The sequence below is a fragment of the Notothenia rossii genome (assembly GCF_949606895.1).
Source record: "Notothenia rossii genome assembly, chromosome: 4".
NCBI classification, from domain to species: domain Eukaryota; kingdom Metazoa; phylum Chordata; class Actinopteri; order Perciformes; family Nototheniidae; genus Notothenia; species Notothenia rossii.
The window spans coordinates 15,381,558-15,401,043 of record NC_136902.1 but is presented as its reverse complement, the minus strand read 5'-3'; the positions used below and the strand labels follow the sequence as shown (position 1 = coordinate 15,401,043).

The 19,486-nt window shown below is 39.8% G+C and overlaps 1 protein-coding gene across 2 annotated transcripts in view; it reads left to right on the top strand.

The window, feature by feature from the left end:
- Positions 1-19,486, top strand: part of iqsec1a (IQ motif and Sec7 domain ArfGEF 1a) — a 95,297-nt gene that overhangs the window by 17,432 nt on the left and 58,379 nt on the right. For both annotated transcript variants that reach the window (XM_079678839.1, XM_079678845.1), the window contains exon 2: positions 10,287-10,394. In XM_079678839.1, coding sequence (XP_079534965.1) covers positions 10,287-10,394 — 108 coding nt within the window. The remainder of the gene's footprint in view (positions 1-10,286; positions 10,395-19,486) is intronic.

Sequence of the window (19,486 nt, the reverse complement as noted above, 5' to 3'; positions counted from 1 at the left end):
GCATTTTGGGGGGGGCAGCTAAAATCTTGCCTAGGGCAGCAAATTGGTCAGGGCCGACCCTGATGGCTCCTATAAAAAAATATCCAGACCGTGAGCATCAGGGAACCCCAATGAACTGATATATGTTTTTTTTTAGGTTTTGTGTGTAAAATGTGGAGATTTGTTTAAAGTTTACTTCTCTCTAGTCTGAAGAAAGATCTGAACATTTTTAACATGGGAATCTATTGGGAGCTAGGTGGAGTTTTTGACAAGTTTTTGTCTCTTCATGCCCTCAAGAGGCATTTGTTTAATATGTTTTCTTAATTTCTTTTAAATGTTCAACGTAGGAGAGGTCTTCCTACGTTTTTCATGAAAAATGATGTCCAAGGAGTTTAGGGTTTGGGAATTATGGCAGGTTTAAAAAAAATTGGGGCGAATTTCAAGCACTCCTCCACTCTGTTTTGAGATCAAAGCACTCTAAGCCTTAACGAGCTGCTCAATACACACTAATGTTAAAATCTGAAGAAGGCCTCTTTACCAAGCTCCAAACTAAGTTAAATATCTCAAAAAGTATAAAATATATGAAATATCTGAAGAACAAGTTTTATTGCTGAAGGGCTTGTGACCATTTTAAAGTTGGAAGTATGTGGAAGGAGTAGCATTTGGCGCAAGGTGTAGGTAAAAGAGGATTTGAAGGTTCCTCCCATTGAGTTCCAAAAAAAGACATTATTAGTGTGTAGAGTTAATAATAATAAGAAGAAGAAGAAGAAGAAGAAGAAGTAGATTAAAGATTTTAAGTAAATAGTAAATACAAAAAGAAAAATAGTAAAAAATATAAAATAGTGCAATGTACAAGTTATTGGAATATGATATATTAGAAAAATGATTTCTAAGTAGCAGCCAGATTAATGTTATGGATGTTGGTAATAGTAGTAGTAGTAGTAGCAGACCCGGCGTCATGGGGCCCGCCCATTTAGGATTTGGGCCCATCCATCCAGGATTTGGGCCCGCTGTTTTAATCAGGGCTGAATACAACATTTTAATTGTTTTATTATTATGTTTATTGTTGTTATTTGTAGGGCTTTGTCCTAATATTTATTTTTGTTTTAAACTATGTTGAAAGATTAGTTTAATATCATTTTTTAAATTTTGCTATGAAATTCTGAATGAAAGGCGAGACTGGTTTTTCACTGGGTTGAGTCTTGAGGGGTTTTGAGTGAGATGCGGCACAACGGCCTGTCAGTTTACTCTTGCTAGGTTAGTTTGGCTATTATCATTTATATTTATCTGCAACAATGGATATCAGGAAGTGGTTCCCCCCCCCCGGGAAATGCAAGTTTCGGGGTGGGCCCGCCCTGGTAAATCAAATGCCCGCCCAGAGACGTATGTCTGCCGCCGGGTGTAGTACTGTAGGGCCTTTTTCCGGACGAGGAGCTGTCCAGGGTTCTGACCACCTCTTGTCTTGTCTTGTTTTGTTCTCCTCTGAGGATGTTCAGTTTGCATCGCCTGGTGCAAGCAGCATAACAGACAGACATATCATTCAGCAAAACAATTGTGAAATATGGTTTTGGTCCAATCATTTCTTTCAGTGATGCATTGTATACTCAGCAATCGATAGCTTCAGTAATTGCCATTGGATCTGGAATGCAGCATGTGTGTCAATGAATCTCATCCTACCACTGCATTATATTGACCCGGCTCTAGTTTTCTCCTCAACCTAACTCCACAGTGGTAATGGGGTTTGCTCTAATGAAAACACCAGCCATATCAAGTTTGTTCAGTGCTTTATGGAATTATTAAAGAAAGCTTTAAACATCTTTGTCAATATAGACCATATGAAGCAGGTGTTTAGGTAATGCAAGAGATTCTGGAGTGAAGCGATATGTACACGAGTGACAGCAAAAAAACAAAAAGGGTAACTAAGAGTGATGAGGTAGGAGAATGAACCCAACAGAGAATTAGACACAGCCTTATAAGCTATGTTTTCAAGCCAACACCAACAAATGGCTGAACAGAACAACCCTTCCTTTGCAGCTACAGCCTTAATGATATATCAGTCACTGTTTTTCACCATGAATACCTCATTGTTTCCTCCAGGTGAGAAATGAGAAAAGGTGACTAGGAGGCTAATACATGTTCTCTGATGCGGCCATGCAGTAGCTTTATTGCCCCTTAGTGCTATGGTTCACAGAGCGGGCTACATTTTATTTCTCTGGTGTACAGAGTACTTTCCTTGCTCTTGGATTGCCATTTGCGTCAGTTTATTTCTAAAAGTGCCAATGAAACTGCATCACAGACATGGAGAGCACATGATGTATGCCTTAATAACAATTTTCCTACAAGATATGAGAAGCACAGGTGTTACTGATAGCACTGTACTACAAACTACCAAAGAGTTTAATCAAATCCAAAAGAAAGCTTTTTTTATCTGCAAAGACATTGCAACAAGCACATACACCCAGTGGAATATCAATGTCTAATTTTATGAAAGTCATCTCAGTTGTAGTCACTTTTTATGATGCCAGATTGATTTGTTCCAAAGTGCTGCAGCCCTCATTGCCAGAAGTTTGCTGCTGTAATGAATTTGCTGAATCAAGGGATGGTGCTCAATGAGGCGTTTTGTTACCGTGCATGTCTTTAGCTGCACTACTGAAGCATTTTAGTTTTTACCTGCTCAAAAAAAATCAATGAACCAGTGTTTTTCTGTCTTCTAGGACTTTATGTGACTCCTCCAGAATGGTCAGGTATGTCAATGTCCACCTTCATCTGCTCAGGATTGTACATGTGCCCAAGTTTCATGATTATTCTTTCATAAAACACTATTCGATCCTGTGCCTTTGATGGGAAAGGATTTGGTGACAACATAGTGTTATATAAGTCTTGTGAGTGGATTGTGTAAAGCCAAATATCCATCATGGTCCTAGCCAGATTGAGTGGCTTTCCTCTGTGTGGAGGATTGGGGCAGGCCTGGAGTGCTGCATGTTACTGGTGTTGGTGAAGATTACCGTGTGTAGGAAATGATGAGATTTTATGTCAGGCGTGGTCCAAGGTCACATTCCACTTGGTTTTTCGCTGAGTGAACCTTAGTGGCTGGAGATTTGTAGGGCTGTCTCTGCTGAGGTAAGATGTTGGCTGATTTAAAACTGTATCCTGAATCCATCATTGCTGTAAACACAGTTGAGAAATATGGCGTGCATGTAGAGAGTAAATGTGTTGCTGTCAGTGGTAAATGCACTCCTTATCTGCAGCTTCTCTCTTTAGGGATGCCTCGCTGTGAGATCCCTACAGCCCCTTCCTCTGCATCTGTAGATGGGCATTAAAGACCCACAAAAGTCTAGTCAAGTTTAACAGAGTGTAGCTGAGCCTGTCCCCTGTTTTACTGAAAACATTTCCAGGCCATGGCTGTTCCTTTTCTTTGGTCTTCTACTGTCTGTGTTCCCCAGGCCACTTTTCTTCTGCTCTAAATGTCCTATTACGAATTGGAAGCAAATCCAGCGGGCCACAGCCTGGAAAAGAAAGTGTGCCAGTCTTTGTGTTCATATCATTGCAGTAACAGTGTTTGTGCATGCGAGAGTGAGAGATGTGCATGTTAAGTTTGGCTGCCACTCAGTGGCATCCCCACTGACAGGAGTGCTCCCAAGGAAAGAATGAATCCTTGTGATAATTTATTTTAAACTATATAAAATCTGTTGAAAAGCGAATCAGATTTTTAGTTTTAGGGGTGTAAACTTTGAGTAGTAAACATTTGAAATTGTAATGTTTAGCATCCTTGTGTTCCTGGCTAGAAATAGTTTAGCTACAAAACATTCCTCTGATGAAAATGCTTCTGGAAATAAGAGATATTTTTCTTCAATAATAATCCAATCATTCATCCGTAATATAGATGTTGACTTGTTGTTTAACAATGGGGAATTTTGATCTTTAAACAAAAGCATCTCTGTGCACAGCAAGAAATTCATTTCTCATCCATCACAGGCATTTAGCCTTAATAAATCATTTCCAAGTGGCTAAAAATATTTTTGAGGAAACTGATCCAAAGAAAAATAAATGTAAGTTTAAATAGTTTTTCACCTTGAAACCTGAAATATGTCTGAGAATTTGTATGCGGCTGGCACTGTTCAATGTGCTGTATACTGATAATACTCTCCTTTATACTCCAGTCGAGTGTAATGAACATTTTCCATACCTAATCAGCTGTCATAAGGCGCATTTATTGATTTGTTATTACAAAAAGTTTTTCTTTCCATATCTTTCTAGTTGCTTATGGTAGGATCTAAAAGTACAGCAGTGAAAATAAAAATAAACGACGAGTCTAGAGACAAACAATCCCATCTCCCCAAACTGATGCCTTGATGTGGTTGGAAGGCTCCCAAACGGCAGCAGCCCTCTGCATATCGTTTGGTTGTGAATTTGGCCACAGCTTCCAGTCTCCTCTTGATTAATATAAATCTGGAGAGCCAAGACTGTTATCCTGCTGCTGTATAAGCCAGGTTCGATCTTGCACGTCTCTACCAACACATTTTCGATCATGCCGCTTGTTTGGCAGCTGCATACATGAGTTGGATCCAAAAGCCATGATATTTCTGAATTAAAGTGATCGCAGACTTTCGATCAGCTTTGAGCAATAGTTGTGATGGCAATGATCCTGCAAATTAGAGGAAAGCTTCAGGAGCAGCTCATCTCGCTGTGTGTCAGGAGGTCGGTGAGACTGCAGGAATGTTTTCGCCTCAAGTAAGCAATACTGGACCGAACATCTCAATTACACTTGATGAACAATGTGTTTAATACAGGACTGGCAGTGATTATGAAACAGTTTATTGAATTATTTGTTATTGGATAATAACAAGGGGATACTAAATTCTTGGAAAAATGAATCCATCGTTGAGCAGACCACATTTTTCGGCAGTAAATCAAAACGACATTTAATAATTGGACAATAAAAAAGTGTATATTAAAAGCCTTTACAAATTAATCAGTTCAATATTAAAATAAAATAAATCACTTGGATACATGTAACACTTTTTACAGGTGAGAATACAGCGGAATTAGTTTTTTAACGTTTCAGTGCAGACCAGCAAAGTAGTTCTGTTACAAAACTCTTAAAGGTCCCATGTCATGGCCATTTCTACTGATCATAATTCCATTGTTGAGGTATACTAGAATAGATTTTCAATTTTCCAAACTCACATTGGTTTCTCATACAGCATCTCTGTATAGTATGTGTATTCACTCTCTGTCCTAAACGGCTTGTTTGAGCTCCTAATCCCCCTCCCTGTGAGCCCACTGTGCTCTGATTGGTTAGCTCGCCAACTCTGTTTTGATGAGCCAACCACCGTTACAGCGGAACATCAGTGATTATTTGGTACAATGGCGTTAGTTAGCAACCAGAAAATGACACCAGTATTGACAAACAGATGAGAATGCTGCGTGGGGTCTTGGTGCCGTGTTGGCGGGACGTTGCGCGGCTCGCTGCTGTGAGGAGCGGACAGTCTGAGCTCTATTACTGGTGTTGTTTCCTGGTTGGTGCGTGGGGTCTGCGAGACAGCGAAACCCAGCCCGAATCGAGCCCGAGCACACACCCGCATTCTGGCTGTGAGTGTGTGTGCGCTCAGGCCGAGCCCAGGCCGAGCCTTGCCGTCTCAGGCTGAGTTCAGGCTGAGAAATCTGCAGAGCTGCAGCTGAGAAAAGTGTGTGTGTGTGTGTGTGTGTGTGTGTGTGTGTGTGTGTGTGTGTGTGTGTGTGTGTGTGTGTGTGTGTGTGTGTGTGTGTGTGTGTGTGTGTGTGTGTGTGTGTGTGTGTGTGTGTGTGTGTGTGTGTGTGTGTGTGTGTGTGTGTGTGTGTGTGTGTGTGTGTGTGTGTGTGTGTGTGTGTGTGTGTGTGTGTGTGTGTGTGTGTGTGTGTGTGTGTGTGTGTGTGTGTGTGTGTGTGTGTGTGTGTGTGTGTGTGTGTGTGTGTGTGTGTGTGTGACTATACCCAAGAAGAAAAAAATGGAAAAAGAGAAATCTCCAACGAGGCGTTCTGGGGCAGCATATATAGACAGGTCTTTTCTGTGTTAGAGTTTTACTCGCTACAGGGTGTACTTTGAGGGTTTGTGACTCTGCAGACTGTTTACATGATTAAAAAGCTACCTAACACACAAGGGGATGGGTAATAACCGGAAAAGCATGACATGGGACCTTTAACATTTTAAAGAAAATGGGTTCATTGCCGTATAAGAATTTCTACATAATAGGCAGATTTGTTTTAATTTGTCCTCTATACATGAATCAATACAGATCATTCTCCGACACAGTGTTATGCAGTTAATTATGGAAGCAAAGAAAGGTCTCAAGAATTTGAATTTAATAAGCTAAGGTGTTTAATGCCTGCCACTGAATTCCTAATGTTAAAGATTCAAGAGAATGTATTGCAATGTAGTTTGAAGCCACCTCTTGTACATTTGCACCATAGTTTCTCCACACTGATTGAGCTCCACTACTCTCCTCCCTATAGACAAAGTGCAGTAAAAACTATCTGTATGCTGCTGCCTCTAATGCTTTCCCCATAGATATAGTATAAGAATCTCAGTGTAAATATTCAGGAATATCTCTTTAAAGTGAATCAGCAGCCAGCTTGAAATCACTGTGACCGTTTCTGAGAATCAGTCGCAAGATTTCTCTTGGCTCTGCTTTCCCTTTTGTATCAGAGCTCAAAGCTGTTTGAAATCACTAGAACTGCCAACACTCTGCTGACAACACACAGCAGACTTACAGTCACTTACATCTCTTACCCCGTTAATATGCCACACCGCGACACAAGTCAGCCTGGCTGTTTAAAATGTTGTGTGTTACATGGCTTGGGAGATTCCATTACCATTAATAATGGAAGAGCCGGTGAACTTGGCACAGGCGCTATAAATAAATAAGACTTGCTCCTGACAGACTCATTTACACTGGTTTGATAGAAGTGTGTGTGGAGAGAGATTGGCCCTGACGGTGATGAGGGGATTATTCTAATACACACTCCCTGGCTAATGAGAGGGGAATAACAACATGGCGGTGTTTAATTGGTGCTGTTCTGTAATCAGAATGGACGGCTTGAATCAGATGTGATTAGAAACCTGGGTGAGATGAGCAGGCTGGCTCTGAGAGTGACCTGCTTTTATTGGATTGTTCTTCAGTGACTGTCTGATGATGAGATGTTCTCCTCTCGACACCCTGATGCACTTTCATGCTGCACTAATTCATAAACCCAGACTAGCACAGGACCAAATCCTTCAGTGGGGGACTAGCCCGACACTTTAAAGCACCAATTGCAATTAGAGGACAAGATGAAAGTGCTCTTCTAGCCTATTATTGAACATGTGCTTTTGTTATTTATACCTGTTTACTTGTGCCCGGGGAGCTGGCTTATTGTGATGGATTGGAGCTGTTTTAATTTGTAGTGTCTGAGAACAGAAGCTAATTGAAATTTAAAATTGTATTCGCTGGAACGACACATCCTTGACTGGGACTTCTCAGCGGTGCGCATTCTGTCTCTTCATGCCTCACTGGCGGCGACAGACGAGCGTTGAGACATTATGTTTCCGGGTTGTCCCTCTGTTGCATTCTCATCAACACGTTCTCAGAAACGCCTTGAGGGAATTACTTCTAATTTAGAACAAATGTTTTCTGGGTATCAAGTATGAACAGACTACAATTTGGTGATCAAAGATAAAGGTCACTGTGATGTCACAAACGATTTTGGCCATCATTTAAGAATAAATACACTCTTTATGATACATTTACACAAATGTTCAAAAGTGAACAATTGGGGACAGCCATGGATGAAATGCATCTTCACTGGTTGGCCAAAGCATAGACTGTGAGGCGATAGTTCTTGTTCTATTGAGCGTGTTTGTTCAGAAACAAACAAATGCCCGAGTAGGTTTCCGGAGGGCTGCAGTAGAGTGAGTTACTGGAGGCATCTGGAGCAAAGCCTCGACGGGGTCTGCTGCTTTTATTTCCCTGTAATTCTCCACAGAGTGTTAGGGAAAGAGAGAGGCGGCGATTATAAAGCCCCCTCTCCCCCCCACCCTCATTCTAGAGATGACAATGAGGAGAATAAAGCTTTGCTGGGCTGTTGTGCAGGTCAACACCACCTACAAAATGTGTGCCTCAAAACAACACCAGAAAGCAAAGTGTTCCCAATCAATTTAAACAGTCATTCATCTTGCTGTGGAATTTAATGTCAAAGATTTGTGGGTTCATTTACAAAGGCGAATAATTTGCCTAAGGAATTAACATTAATGGGAGCAAAGAGACTGCACTCTTCCAACTTCTTTTGCTTCTAACAGATGAGGAACTGCAGTTGTCTATCTGCAGGCATGTATTTTCTCTAAAACAGCACAATGTGTGGACTTAACTGTGCTTAATGTTGTCAGAAATCTAACCCAGAAAGAACAGTAGGTGTCAGGGCAGCTGAACTGATCTCAGTCTGCAGGGAGGAGAGGTGACCAGGCTGTGCTTTAAGGCCGGTCTATCTCTCTTCAGGTGCCGCACAAACCCATCGTCTTCTCTCCGTCGCCATCTCTTGTTGCCATGGAGAGCGATGCTCATCTTCGACATCAAGCCTGCTTGTGTTTGTGCATGTGTGAGTCCATTTTGACTGAGCAAACTGGATTTCAGGCCTTTTAATCAGGCATTGTTCTAAAAAGCCTTTCCCTCAGGAGCAATTAAACAAACCACAGCATGTGTGTTGAGGGTTTGAAGAAAGAAAGCCAATCAAATACATTGTTTTTTGAGTCTAGGAACATTCCTCCCGGGGTGTGAGCTGCCACTTTTATGAATTGTTGGTGTTTGTGCATCAGTCATTGCACTGACAGGTCTGAGTGTTTGGCTCTGCAGCACTGTCACAGGAACTATTAGAAGATAGAAAGAAAAGTCTGATTTATTTCACAGCTCTCCACCAGAGCAGAACATTAGCATTTCTTCAATTTAATAATTCATTTCACAGAAACAGCAGAAAATGGCAGCAACCATGACACAATTAGCTGTGATATTACTCCGGGTCTCAGTGTAGGATTTTCATTCATAACATTAGAACAAGCCGTGTTTAAGGATAGAGGATGCTTGTATATTTTGTTACAAATGGCATGTCAGGGAATTCATGTTGTATTTGGATGATATGCTCTCACCGGACATGTTTTTCTAAATCAAAGTAGCTATGGCTATCTGTTTACACTGAGCCAGATGTCAGCTTAATGTTTCTGATGAAGACGTCACACCCTGAGAGAGATGGGTATTCTGTTGGTCTTTGACTGTTTTATGCCTGAACGTGCCTGGTCTGTCCGAGACGAGCAGCCAAGCTCAGTGAACAGATGAGAGAGAAACGCCTTGGTGGTAATGGCATCCAGTGGAAAGAAAGGAGACATGTCTGAAATGATCAGTAGAGAACGGAAACTGCTTTAACTGCAGTTCACTGAGCCCCACAGAGAAACAACTACAAAGAGATCCTTCCCCATGAAACCTTTTCTTCTCTTTGATAAAAGTCTTCTCTCTTTTTTTCTTTTTATTGTGACATGTTCACATTTACACCATTAATGTGATCATTTTGTTTTTCCCTGTTGTTCAATGCCAACAATAGATAGCACAGGTATCTGACAAAGTGAAGTATATAGTGTTATTCAATCTATAATGCAATTCCGCAAAAATATATTCTATAATAAGATTCAGGTAAACAAAGTCCTTGAGATTATGCAAAAGAAGTTCCAAACCGTATAAAGTACCGCTGCAAAGTGCACTTTATTGTACTTGTGATGCATCCTAAGTACTTAAAGAAGACATCAAAAATAGCACTAAAAAATCTATCAAAAGGATTCCATAATATCAAATGTATATTACATGAGTTGCAGTCATTGGGCAAAACTATGCACACACTGATCTTGTCTTTTAAAGTTGTATATTTTAGTATTGCACAAACGTAACTTACCTTTACTTTCATTTTGTAATATTTGTGATATTGTGTTTCGTGGTGAGTTTGATACCAATCCGGTTTCAAAATCTATTTTGTAATTTTTCTGTGAGGACTGCAGAAAATGCAATACAGAATTCCATATAACCCGGTTTGCTAAATGACAGAAACATGATGTACTGCTGTTCTAAAATAGTCTGTGAAAAATGAAGTACACGAGGTACAAATATGAAAGTCACAAACTCCCTGTGGAAACCCTCTGAGGGGAAATGGATGATTTTAATGCAGAGCAGTCATATACAATTTAAAGGTTTCTTTTACATCTGCCCTTCCATGTCAGCTCTCTGAGATGTGTATTTCGTTTGCCCCCCCTGTAGGAGACATGCCTCCTTACCGGTTGAAGTCCACGAAAACCCCGGGAGGTCGGTGTCTACAGGCTGCAGACGAGTCGCCCCCTGCCGCAAATGGAAGTCTGCTTCCTTTGGGTACAGTAAGATATTATTTTTTTTATGAATACATGGGTAATGTTTGTTGTTTCCAGCACCAAGGCAGAGCAGTATTTCTCCTGTCTTATTCACTCCCTGTTAATGTCTGAAAGTCATCACAGTTCATATCACAGTAATTAGCCTTTCTGTGGCAGATAAATCGGTCCTGACAGCTGGAAAGCGTCGCTGTGCCCTAATGTTTGAGTCTTTACAGCTGTTCTCCAGTCATCAGCTTCCTGTGACACAGCAGTTTCAGTGCTGCTGGTCCTGATGTGCACAATGAACCCTAGTCACCAAATGCACTGTAGGAGGAGATCATTATGTTAGGGCTTAATGAATGGTGATGCCTGAGTACATGAGCTTTCATCGCTGCTCAGCCATTTGCCTGTGCGGAGACTTCTACAAAAACAAGAGATGAGTGCTGCATCAGTAGGACAGACTGAGGGGGCTTCAAAAAAAAACCCAGAGAGTTTCAAAAACGCCTCCTAGTGCTGTGTTTCATCATCAAAAAGCAATGTGAGTCTAATCCATAGCCCACTTTTGGTTCATGTTCAGCCCAGAAATTGCATAGTGGGACAGTGCTCTATTTTCAAAGAGCCGTGTTCAGACGTTTTTTGATGAGTAGGATCATCTGTGGGTTGTTTTTAGACTTTGGTAATGCAGCAGAAAGGAGGAACTATTTCTCGCTGATTAACACCTCACACATTCTCTCTGATTGCCCCCGTGTGATTGTTGCTCTGTAAGTAATCTTCAAGCACTGCTGAAGGCTAATAGGTTTAATGGATCATGACTGTAAACAAGATGAAGGCTGTGATCGGAGGTTGATTGTTTTCCTCTCCAGCTCAGCAGCATTGTGTGCTTGTGTTCGGGCTCACACAGGCAATTTTGAAATGACGACAGCCAAACACCCCGTAATTTGAACTTTGCTGATTTATATCAGGTGATTGCTTTAATGTTTCCCCAGATGTGAGAGATGGAATCTATTGTGTATTGTTTTTTATTCTGTCGTAGACAATGTAGTCCTTCTCATTTGTGTCAATGAATGTGAGTGGGCGGCTCAAACTCTGAATGTGTCCCAGAGACACATTTTTCAAACCTCACAATCACACACACTCACAAGAAATGTCAAATGACAGGAGAGACAAGTATGAATACTGTATAAATCAAACTGAAAACAACATTGATCACAAAGGCCTTGCTCTGTCATGGTTGACTTGTTGTTATGAATGATTTCCTTCAGACAGGAACATCACGTTACATGAAGTGACAAAAGGTCCTGGGCCAGATCTGAATCCAGGATGTTGCAGATGTGTCTGTAGAGCAGTGAGTCACATGTTATCTGAAAAGGAATGTGAACAAAATAGCTGGGCAATCACTCTCCATTGCAGCAGTGCGTCTGTGTGAGGCTCTCAGTGAGTGATTTATCTTCGTCGTATATTCTGACTGTGTTTGTGGGGCAATAGAGGAAAGAGAGGAAGTGAAATATTAATTATGTGTGAGCTGCTGTGCTGAGCCCTCCGCTGAATCCATTCCACTTGTTTTAGATGTTTTGAGTGATCATATTCGAAAAGTTTAAAGAAAAGTTTAATTATATGAAGTGTTTGTAGTGGTAGCATTATGCAGCAGAAAAACAACGCTCTTAATGCCAGAGCTGGATCTCCGGGGGCCACCGATCAAACTCAGAGCGGCTTCTAGACCGTAATAGCAGAAAAATACCCCAGGGATCTTTTTTGAATTGTGTTTTTCTTTCTCTCTTCACATATGTACATTTTCTTTCATTTAGTCTTCCTCTTTTCTCTCTGCCTCCTGACCTGACGACAAAGCAATCCCATGCATTTCATCAGATGTAAAGTAGAGATGCACAGGCAATGTAGATGGGATGGCTTATTTCCAAAGCCTGAGTGTGCATATTTGAGTCAATATAGTTAACCAATGATGTAGTCCTTGGAGCGCTTGTTGTGGTGATTCTGCCACTTACCCTGCTAAGATGATCAGCAGGAGCAGCGTAGAAAATAAATGACAACCAAAAGCCCACAAACTGTTCAAATGGATTGCTTTCACTTTAATACCACCCGAGTGTGACACATCTAAATGCTCGGAGAAAAACAGGAAACTTCTCACACGGTTTTGTGTTTGCAGGGTTTGTTTTGTGAAATATATAAAAGACATATATGGACCTGTTGAAAGACCCTCTGAAAGAAAAGAGATACTCAACTTAAAAGGAGATTTTTTTAGCAGGCTTTTTCTCAAACGCAAACTTGATTAAAGCAGCTTTTAGTGATTGCATAATATGTATGAGCTTAATTTAGGGCTGCAACTAAATAGGATTTTTCAATACAGTTAATATGTTCATATATATAAATGTATTGTTTTATCTACGCAAGACAAAAAATGGAAAATGTCCATCACGTTGTGAGCCCTAAACCAAAATATATTTAATTGTTTTAATTAGGGATGTACCGATACCAAAAACTCACGGTACGATAATATCGCGATAACAAGTCCACGGTACGGTATTTATCGTGATATTGAATAATAAAGGGAAGAAAAAAAATCGGATTTTTTTTTTTCTTCAATAAAACATTTTTTTACTCGGAAAATGTTTTTTTATTACATAATAAATCTGGTTTTTACAGCATTTTTGTAGGATAGCAGTATTTTAAAGTGTCAAAAACAAAGTGACAGTAACAGACTGGAACAAGAAAACCAGTGTTTTTTTTACCTACTAGTACTACCAAACAAAGTAAGCATTTTCTTTATGCCACTGCATCTCACAAATAAACAAGGACATTTAATAATCAGACCCTGCAATAAAATAAATCAAGTTTCACTTTAGTTTTTCAAGTAACTCAACTCAAACTCACTAGTCACTCACTCAGCATCATCAGACAGGTTTTTAGGAATATGAGAATGTCCACATTTCCAGGTATTTATAAGCTGGGATGTTTGGGCATTTACAATATCCCCTGCTCTGGAAAAAACTCTGTCGCTTGGTACTGATGTTGCTGGCTGTCTGTCGAAATGACGGACAGCGAAAAAGTCTAACGCCAGGCTTATTGACAGGGCGAGATATACATATGGTTGATACTTGTCAATGTCTCTAGGTGTGTAAATGTAGCCCTGTAAATACGATGTCCTTTTGTGTTATCTGTTGTTTTATTTTCATGTTGTAACCTACTTGCTGCCATGTTAGAGAGGTCTCTCTTGAAAAAGAGATCGATGATCTGAATGGGACCACCTGGTTAAATAAAGGTTTAAAAAAAAAAAGTGTTTAAAAAAAAAAAAGTGTTTACATTTTTTATTTTTATTTTTAAATCGCGGTAGATTTTGTCAGTCTCACGACGGTATTGGGAAGTTTATTTACTGCGATACCGCGATATTCGGTATATCGTACATCCCTAGTTTTAATTCACAGAGAAGCATCACACCTTTTATATTCCTGAGACTGAAGTCAGGGATCTTTTTACTTTCCGCTTTATAAAACAACAAAAAACAGTGATTGAACTGATTTCATTAAATAAAATCTTCTGTCTATCCTCTAATTTATTTACAGACTATTTGTTCTAGCTCTTTTAATTTACCAAATTGCATTCCTGGTCGGGGTGATAATTAAAAACTGGGGAGGAAATTCAATTAGCGGTGGGATTCAAGAACCTGGACAGCAAGATTTACGACATATGCGCATATCACCAAGTTAGATTACTGGGTGAATATCTGAACCCGAGGTGGTAGATCACCGGACCTCTCCCAGAATAACCCCCAGTCGCCCTCCTCAAGGTGTTTCATGTCTTCCAGTCTTGACTTCCCCGTACTGCTCAATACCAATCAGCAGCTGGCCATAAAGCCTGAGGAGAAATTCTAGCACATTTTAAATGTAAACCATAAAACAGCCAAATGTGAAGTGTTTAAAGTAACATAAAAAAGGTGAATTACTTTAAGATATTAACTATAAATTAGATTATTTCAAGTTTCCATTAGCTGTAAAAATGTATAAGTAAAAAAGATGAAAATGGCCTTTTGATCTTTAACGCTTTATTTAACTTAATTTGAATATAGAAACTGAAGTAGAGCAGAAAGTACAGCACGGATAAGTGCTGACAAATAGTTAAACATCAAATTCAACAAAAGCATTTAAATGTGCTTATACTGCAAAGTTTCAAATACATATCTGACAAAGACCTACGTTTTGTGATTTGTCAGTAAAGAATTTCTCTCCAATATTTCAGCCAATACTCACTTATCGCAAATATATTAATATCAATGTAATTGTCAGCCAATAAGGAAATTCCTTTATAGGAATGCCAAATTGTCTTCAGGTGATTAGGAAACAATGATTACTTTAATCACTAGGAACATTCATTTTGTCAACTGTTAAATGTTACGTTTAATAAGCGTCTTGGTCACAATATCTGATAGATTAGTATCTTGATTAGTATTTGGGTTTTAAATGATTTTCATAATTTAGCAATCTAAATATCGATATAAGTATAAGTTCCAAAACGTCAGTATTACTGGCACTGTATAGTCGATACATTTGTTCAGTTTCAATATAATATACAATAAAAAACTAAAAGCCCGAAAAGGGTCCGGATGATAAAAAGCTTTCGAGGCCCTGGGTGAGTTTGCTGTAAGTTGGAGAGCACCCCTCTTCTTGTGAGGCTGCTTTTGCTCCTTACTGAACATAATGTCAACATTAGGATCGATTATGAAGTCTGAAAAGTTTCTTTTGTGCTCCAGCCTTTCAGTATTTCCCCCGTGTCCTCATCTGTAATGATCCCTCCCACTTATATCTTCTTCCATACTGCTGCAGAGCGGTCCATTATGAAAGAAAACCCCATTGTGAAAAATATCCCCTTTTGTGGAGACTGTGATGTGCCCTCCTGCTCGTATCATCTTCTCGTGACTGTTGTGTGGTCAGAGTGCTCTGCAGCAGTGAGAGGTGGAAGCAAGAAATGTGTTTACTGTATGTCACAGTGAAAGTGGAGCAGTCAGCCGAGCCAATAGGGATGCAGGATTGCTGCTTATTGCGGGACAGGATAATTGCTCTGTACGGTTTACTGAGGAGGGAAGGTTCTGAATTGATCTCAGCGCATGTGGCTGCAACTTGAAAGGAAACGGTACAAAAGCAGCACATTATAAATGATATGACCATATCTGACGTAGGAATATAGATGACCTCATCAATAGAGGGGGGGAAAAAACGACGTGGCAGTTCCTCAGTGCCGTGGAGAGAAAGCATGTTTTAACTGATTGGAGGATTGCCTGCTGCTGTATTCATGGTCTGCAGCTGCCTTCCAGTTCAGTCCTGTCCAGAGTGAAGACCTCTCTGCACCCACCAAGCCCCGCTCAAGGCTGAATGAATGCTTTTTAAAACTCAAGATGCTCCCCTCTCCCTTTTTTCCTCTGTTCACGCCTCTCTTTTGATTCCTTTTTCTCTCAGATATTCTCTTTTTTCTTCCACTCCATTAAAAAATCTGCTTCTCTTTCTTCTTCCACCCTCTCTCACTCGGTGTATCTAATTGTGCCTATCCTGTTCTGTCTCTTGATTCGATTTTTTGATTTGATTAGATTTATTTCGAATGTGTAAAACAATAATACAAAAATGTAACATGATAATTAATATACAATACAAAATTAAGTAGTGCCAAATTGATATACAAAAATATGACTGATTCTAAATTCTAAATTATGAAGTTTACACTTATTTAATCTCACCCCTTCTACCAAAAACTAAATCATTAACATATATATATTTTTTAAAGAAAGAAATGCATTTGTTATTGAAAAACAAACAAACAAAACAAAAACACAACACAATAAATAAATAAACAGATAAACAAACAAACAAATACATAACAGAGGTAAATGATATTCAAGAACAGATAAAATAACAAACCAAATAAATATATGAACTGCAAACACCCAGTTAGGATTAAACAACGCCATCCCTGTATCTTCAATGAAAGAAACACATCTTGATGAATAGATTCAGGTGGGGGTTCTACAGAGGTACACGTGAGGCTGTGCGGTCAGGGTGAAGTGTAAATCGTTCTGCAAGAGTTTACGTCCCTCTCTTAAAAATCCCATGGTACTACCTAAAGGTCGTCAAGCGGATATTATTGCAATGCTTCGTTTATTTGTGGTCTCGACACTGATTTGACGTCCCAACATTTGCACAGATCTGGACAAGGAGCTCCATCGGATGTATAAATAATTCAGATGCTTTATGATATTCATTATGGTGAATGACTATTTCAGAACAGAACCTGTGATTATCTCCCAGCCTTCTAATGATACCACTGCAGAGCCTATTGATTCCTGCAATAGCTTCATAGGTTCACAGACCCCCGGCCTGCCTGCTGCAAACAGAGTGTTATTTGCTGATGATTGGACGGTGTATGTTTCAGCCGCGGGGGTGAATATGGTGAACGAGTGACACAGGCAGTAGAGAAGGAGAAGTATTACCATGTGTAAGTTCATGAACCCTGCATTGTATCAGCTGTTGTGTTTATTCAACGCCACATTCTCTCTGTAAGGCCTTGATCATATCGGGGGTCATTTGGGCTTAACGGCACAGTAAACATGTATTAAATGTGGCAGCAAACAGGCCTTGGGAAATGAAGGAGCCCTTGTTGTGCTTGAGAGTTAGTGTCTGTTTAAAAAAAAAAAAAAAAAAACAGCCATGAAAGAACGTTCCACTTCCTATAAAATTCTACCAGTTGTTTGAATTCTTTCTTTTTTGCCCGTTTTTATTTACTGTTTTTAGTATTGTAACGTTTTGATTTCACCAGATAGGGAATCACAGCCGCACGATGATTTAATGGGCCTGTTAAACAGAGCCCACTTCCGTAATGTGTCTGAACTCATGGGAACGCTCTCGGTTTGTCTTTGAAGTCCCCAGCTTCTGTTTCGTCATCACATTCTCTAAGAGTTAATTACAGGATCTTTGCTGTGCTGGATAACTGGAAACACAGTTTACACTCTGCCCATGTGGCTTATTATAAGTTGCTTTGACTCTGAGTAACAAAGGAGAGTTTAAGGCTCTTTCTGCCATGTGCCTTTCACTTCACTCTGCTCTGGTGTTGATCCTTAAGGCTGAGGGGGAAGGGTGTGTGTGTTTTCATGTGTGTCTGTCTTCATTGTTTTGCATTCAGCAAAGCCACACATAAACTATTTGAAAGGATCATAACACAATACAATAAATGCTGGCCAGCATTCAGTCGTAGCAGTGTTGGCAGTGTCTCAAATGTATACGAGTCCTTGTGATATTTAAAGACTTCATTTAAATTGATACTGCACAAAAATGTTGCTGATAATCTCTGATTCAGAGTTTTAACAAAAAAAACGTTACTACATTTATAAGTAAGTCAGTAAAGTTTGTATTGTCACAATCAGTTATTGAAATATGGCTTAAATACAAAAATAAAAACTCTAATTATTTTATCTATATTTTATTGGCCAAATTCAAAGGTGACCTATCATGCAAAATGAACTTTTGTACTTCTTTTATACATGAATATGTGTCCCCGGTGTTCCAGGGAACTCACCAAGTGTCAGAAAACACAACCCTCTCTATTTTCCTCCATACCCAAATCTCTTAAAAAGGGGCTGCAACAGATCTGATACAGACTGATCCAGATTTGAACACTTCTATGACGTCACAGAAGTGGCGCTACGGCTATTTGGCCAACTCCACCAATCAGGAGGAGACAGCCACGGACATTGCCGTTCGAAAGGGCTGGAGACGCTGTAGTGCATATGCCAGGCCTGTAGATGGTGCTGTTCTCACAGAATCAGCCCATGAAAATACAGTGTTAAATTGAGTGAAATGAGGAATGGCTAAAGAGCATGATCTGTTTGGTATTTTGAAAAAGAAAAAGTATAAATATGCCTTATATAGGTATGGTCCTACACTATATTATTCAAATATAGCATGATAGGTCCACTTTAAATAATGATCCTTCTTTACACAGGAGTTCATCACATAACAACCTTTTGTTCACAATAGGTACAATAATGTGCACACATGTTATGCATTAATACACAGAATTTCTTTTTTTCACAGCTTTTTCAAATAACTTCACACTTGAAACTGTGCTTCCCTGGGCTTTCAGCAATTCACCTGTCAAGAGTGAAGTAAATCGTGTGAACAGATGTAGAGACATTTGAAGGACATAACACACACACACACACACACACACACACACACACACACACACTCACACTCACACTCACACTCACACTCACACTCACACTCACACTCACACTCACACACACACTCACACACAGAGACTCCTTCTATTTTAGTTTGATATGGAAAAATACAGGTGATGATGAATTGTGATCACGTGATATTTTTAAGGTCTGCTTGTATGGCGACTTGTGAAGATGTTACCTAGCACTTTGTCTTCTTCAGATAATCTTCTGTTCTCTCTGTTCTGTTTTTTCTCAAAGGCGAGAGCTGTAGAACATTGTGGACGCACACGATTATGTTGACTTGGTATCAAGCCATAATAACCAAAATGTACTGTGCACACTCATGATGTCAGCAGCAGTCATTTGGCCGTCACATTATATGTGATAGGTCTTCACTGAAGACATGGAACACTTGGTACATATGAATGACTATTTCTTTCAGCACATGTCTTGCAAACTTTATGCATGAAAAAGCAGCTTCATTATAACAAAATATGTAACTCTGTTATAACTCAGAGCGGCAGGAGTTTTTTCTTTTATCAGTCAAGGGAGAACAAGCACATTGTGCCTGCAGTTAATGCGTCTCTTCAGCAGTAATGAAAAGACACCCACCTGTCTAGTGACAGCGCACAGGTGTTACATTTCAAGTTAAAAATCATGTGTGACATCAGTGTGATTTTAAAAGCCTCTGGTGGTGATACAAGCGCAGTCGATCCACCTCAAGTCTCCCTTCTTCTTAACCAATGATTTTCTCTCTCTGTATTCCCCATTTCCACTTCCCTGGTAAATTAGATGTAGTGAGAGATTAGTGATACTGTGGGAGTCTCTCACATAGCTTATCTTTTCATCAGCTCCATGCCACAGTAATATCAAGCAAAGAGTCCTCCGTGCGCTTT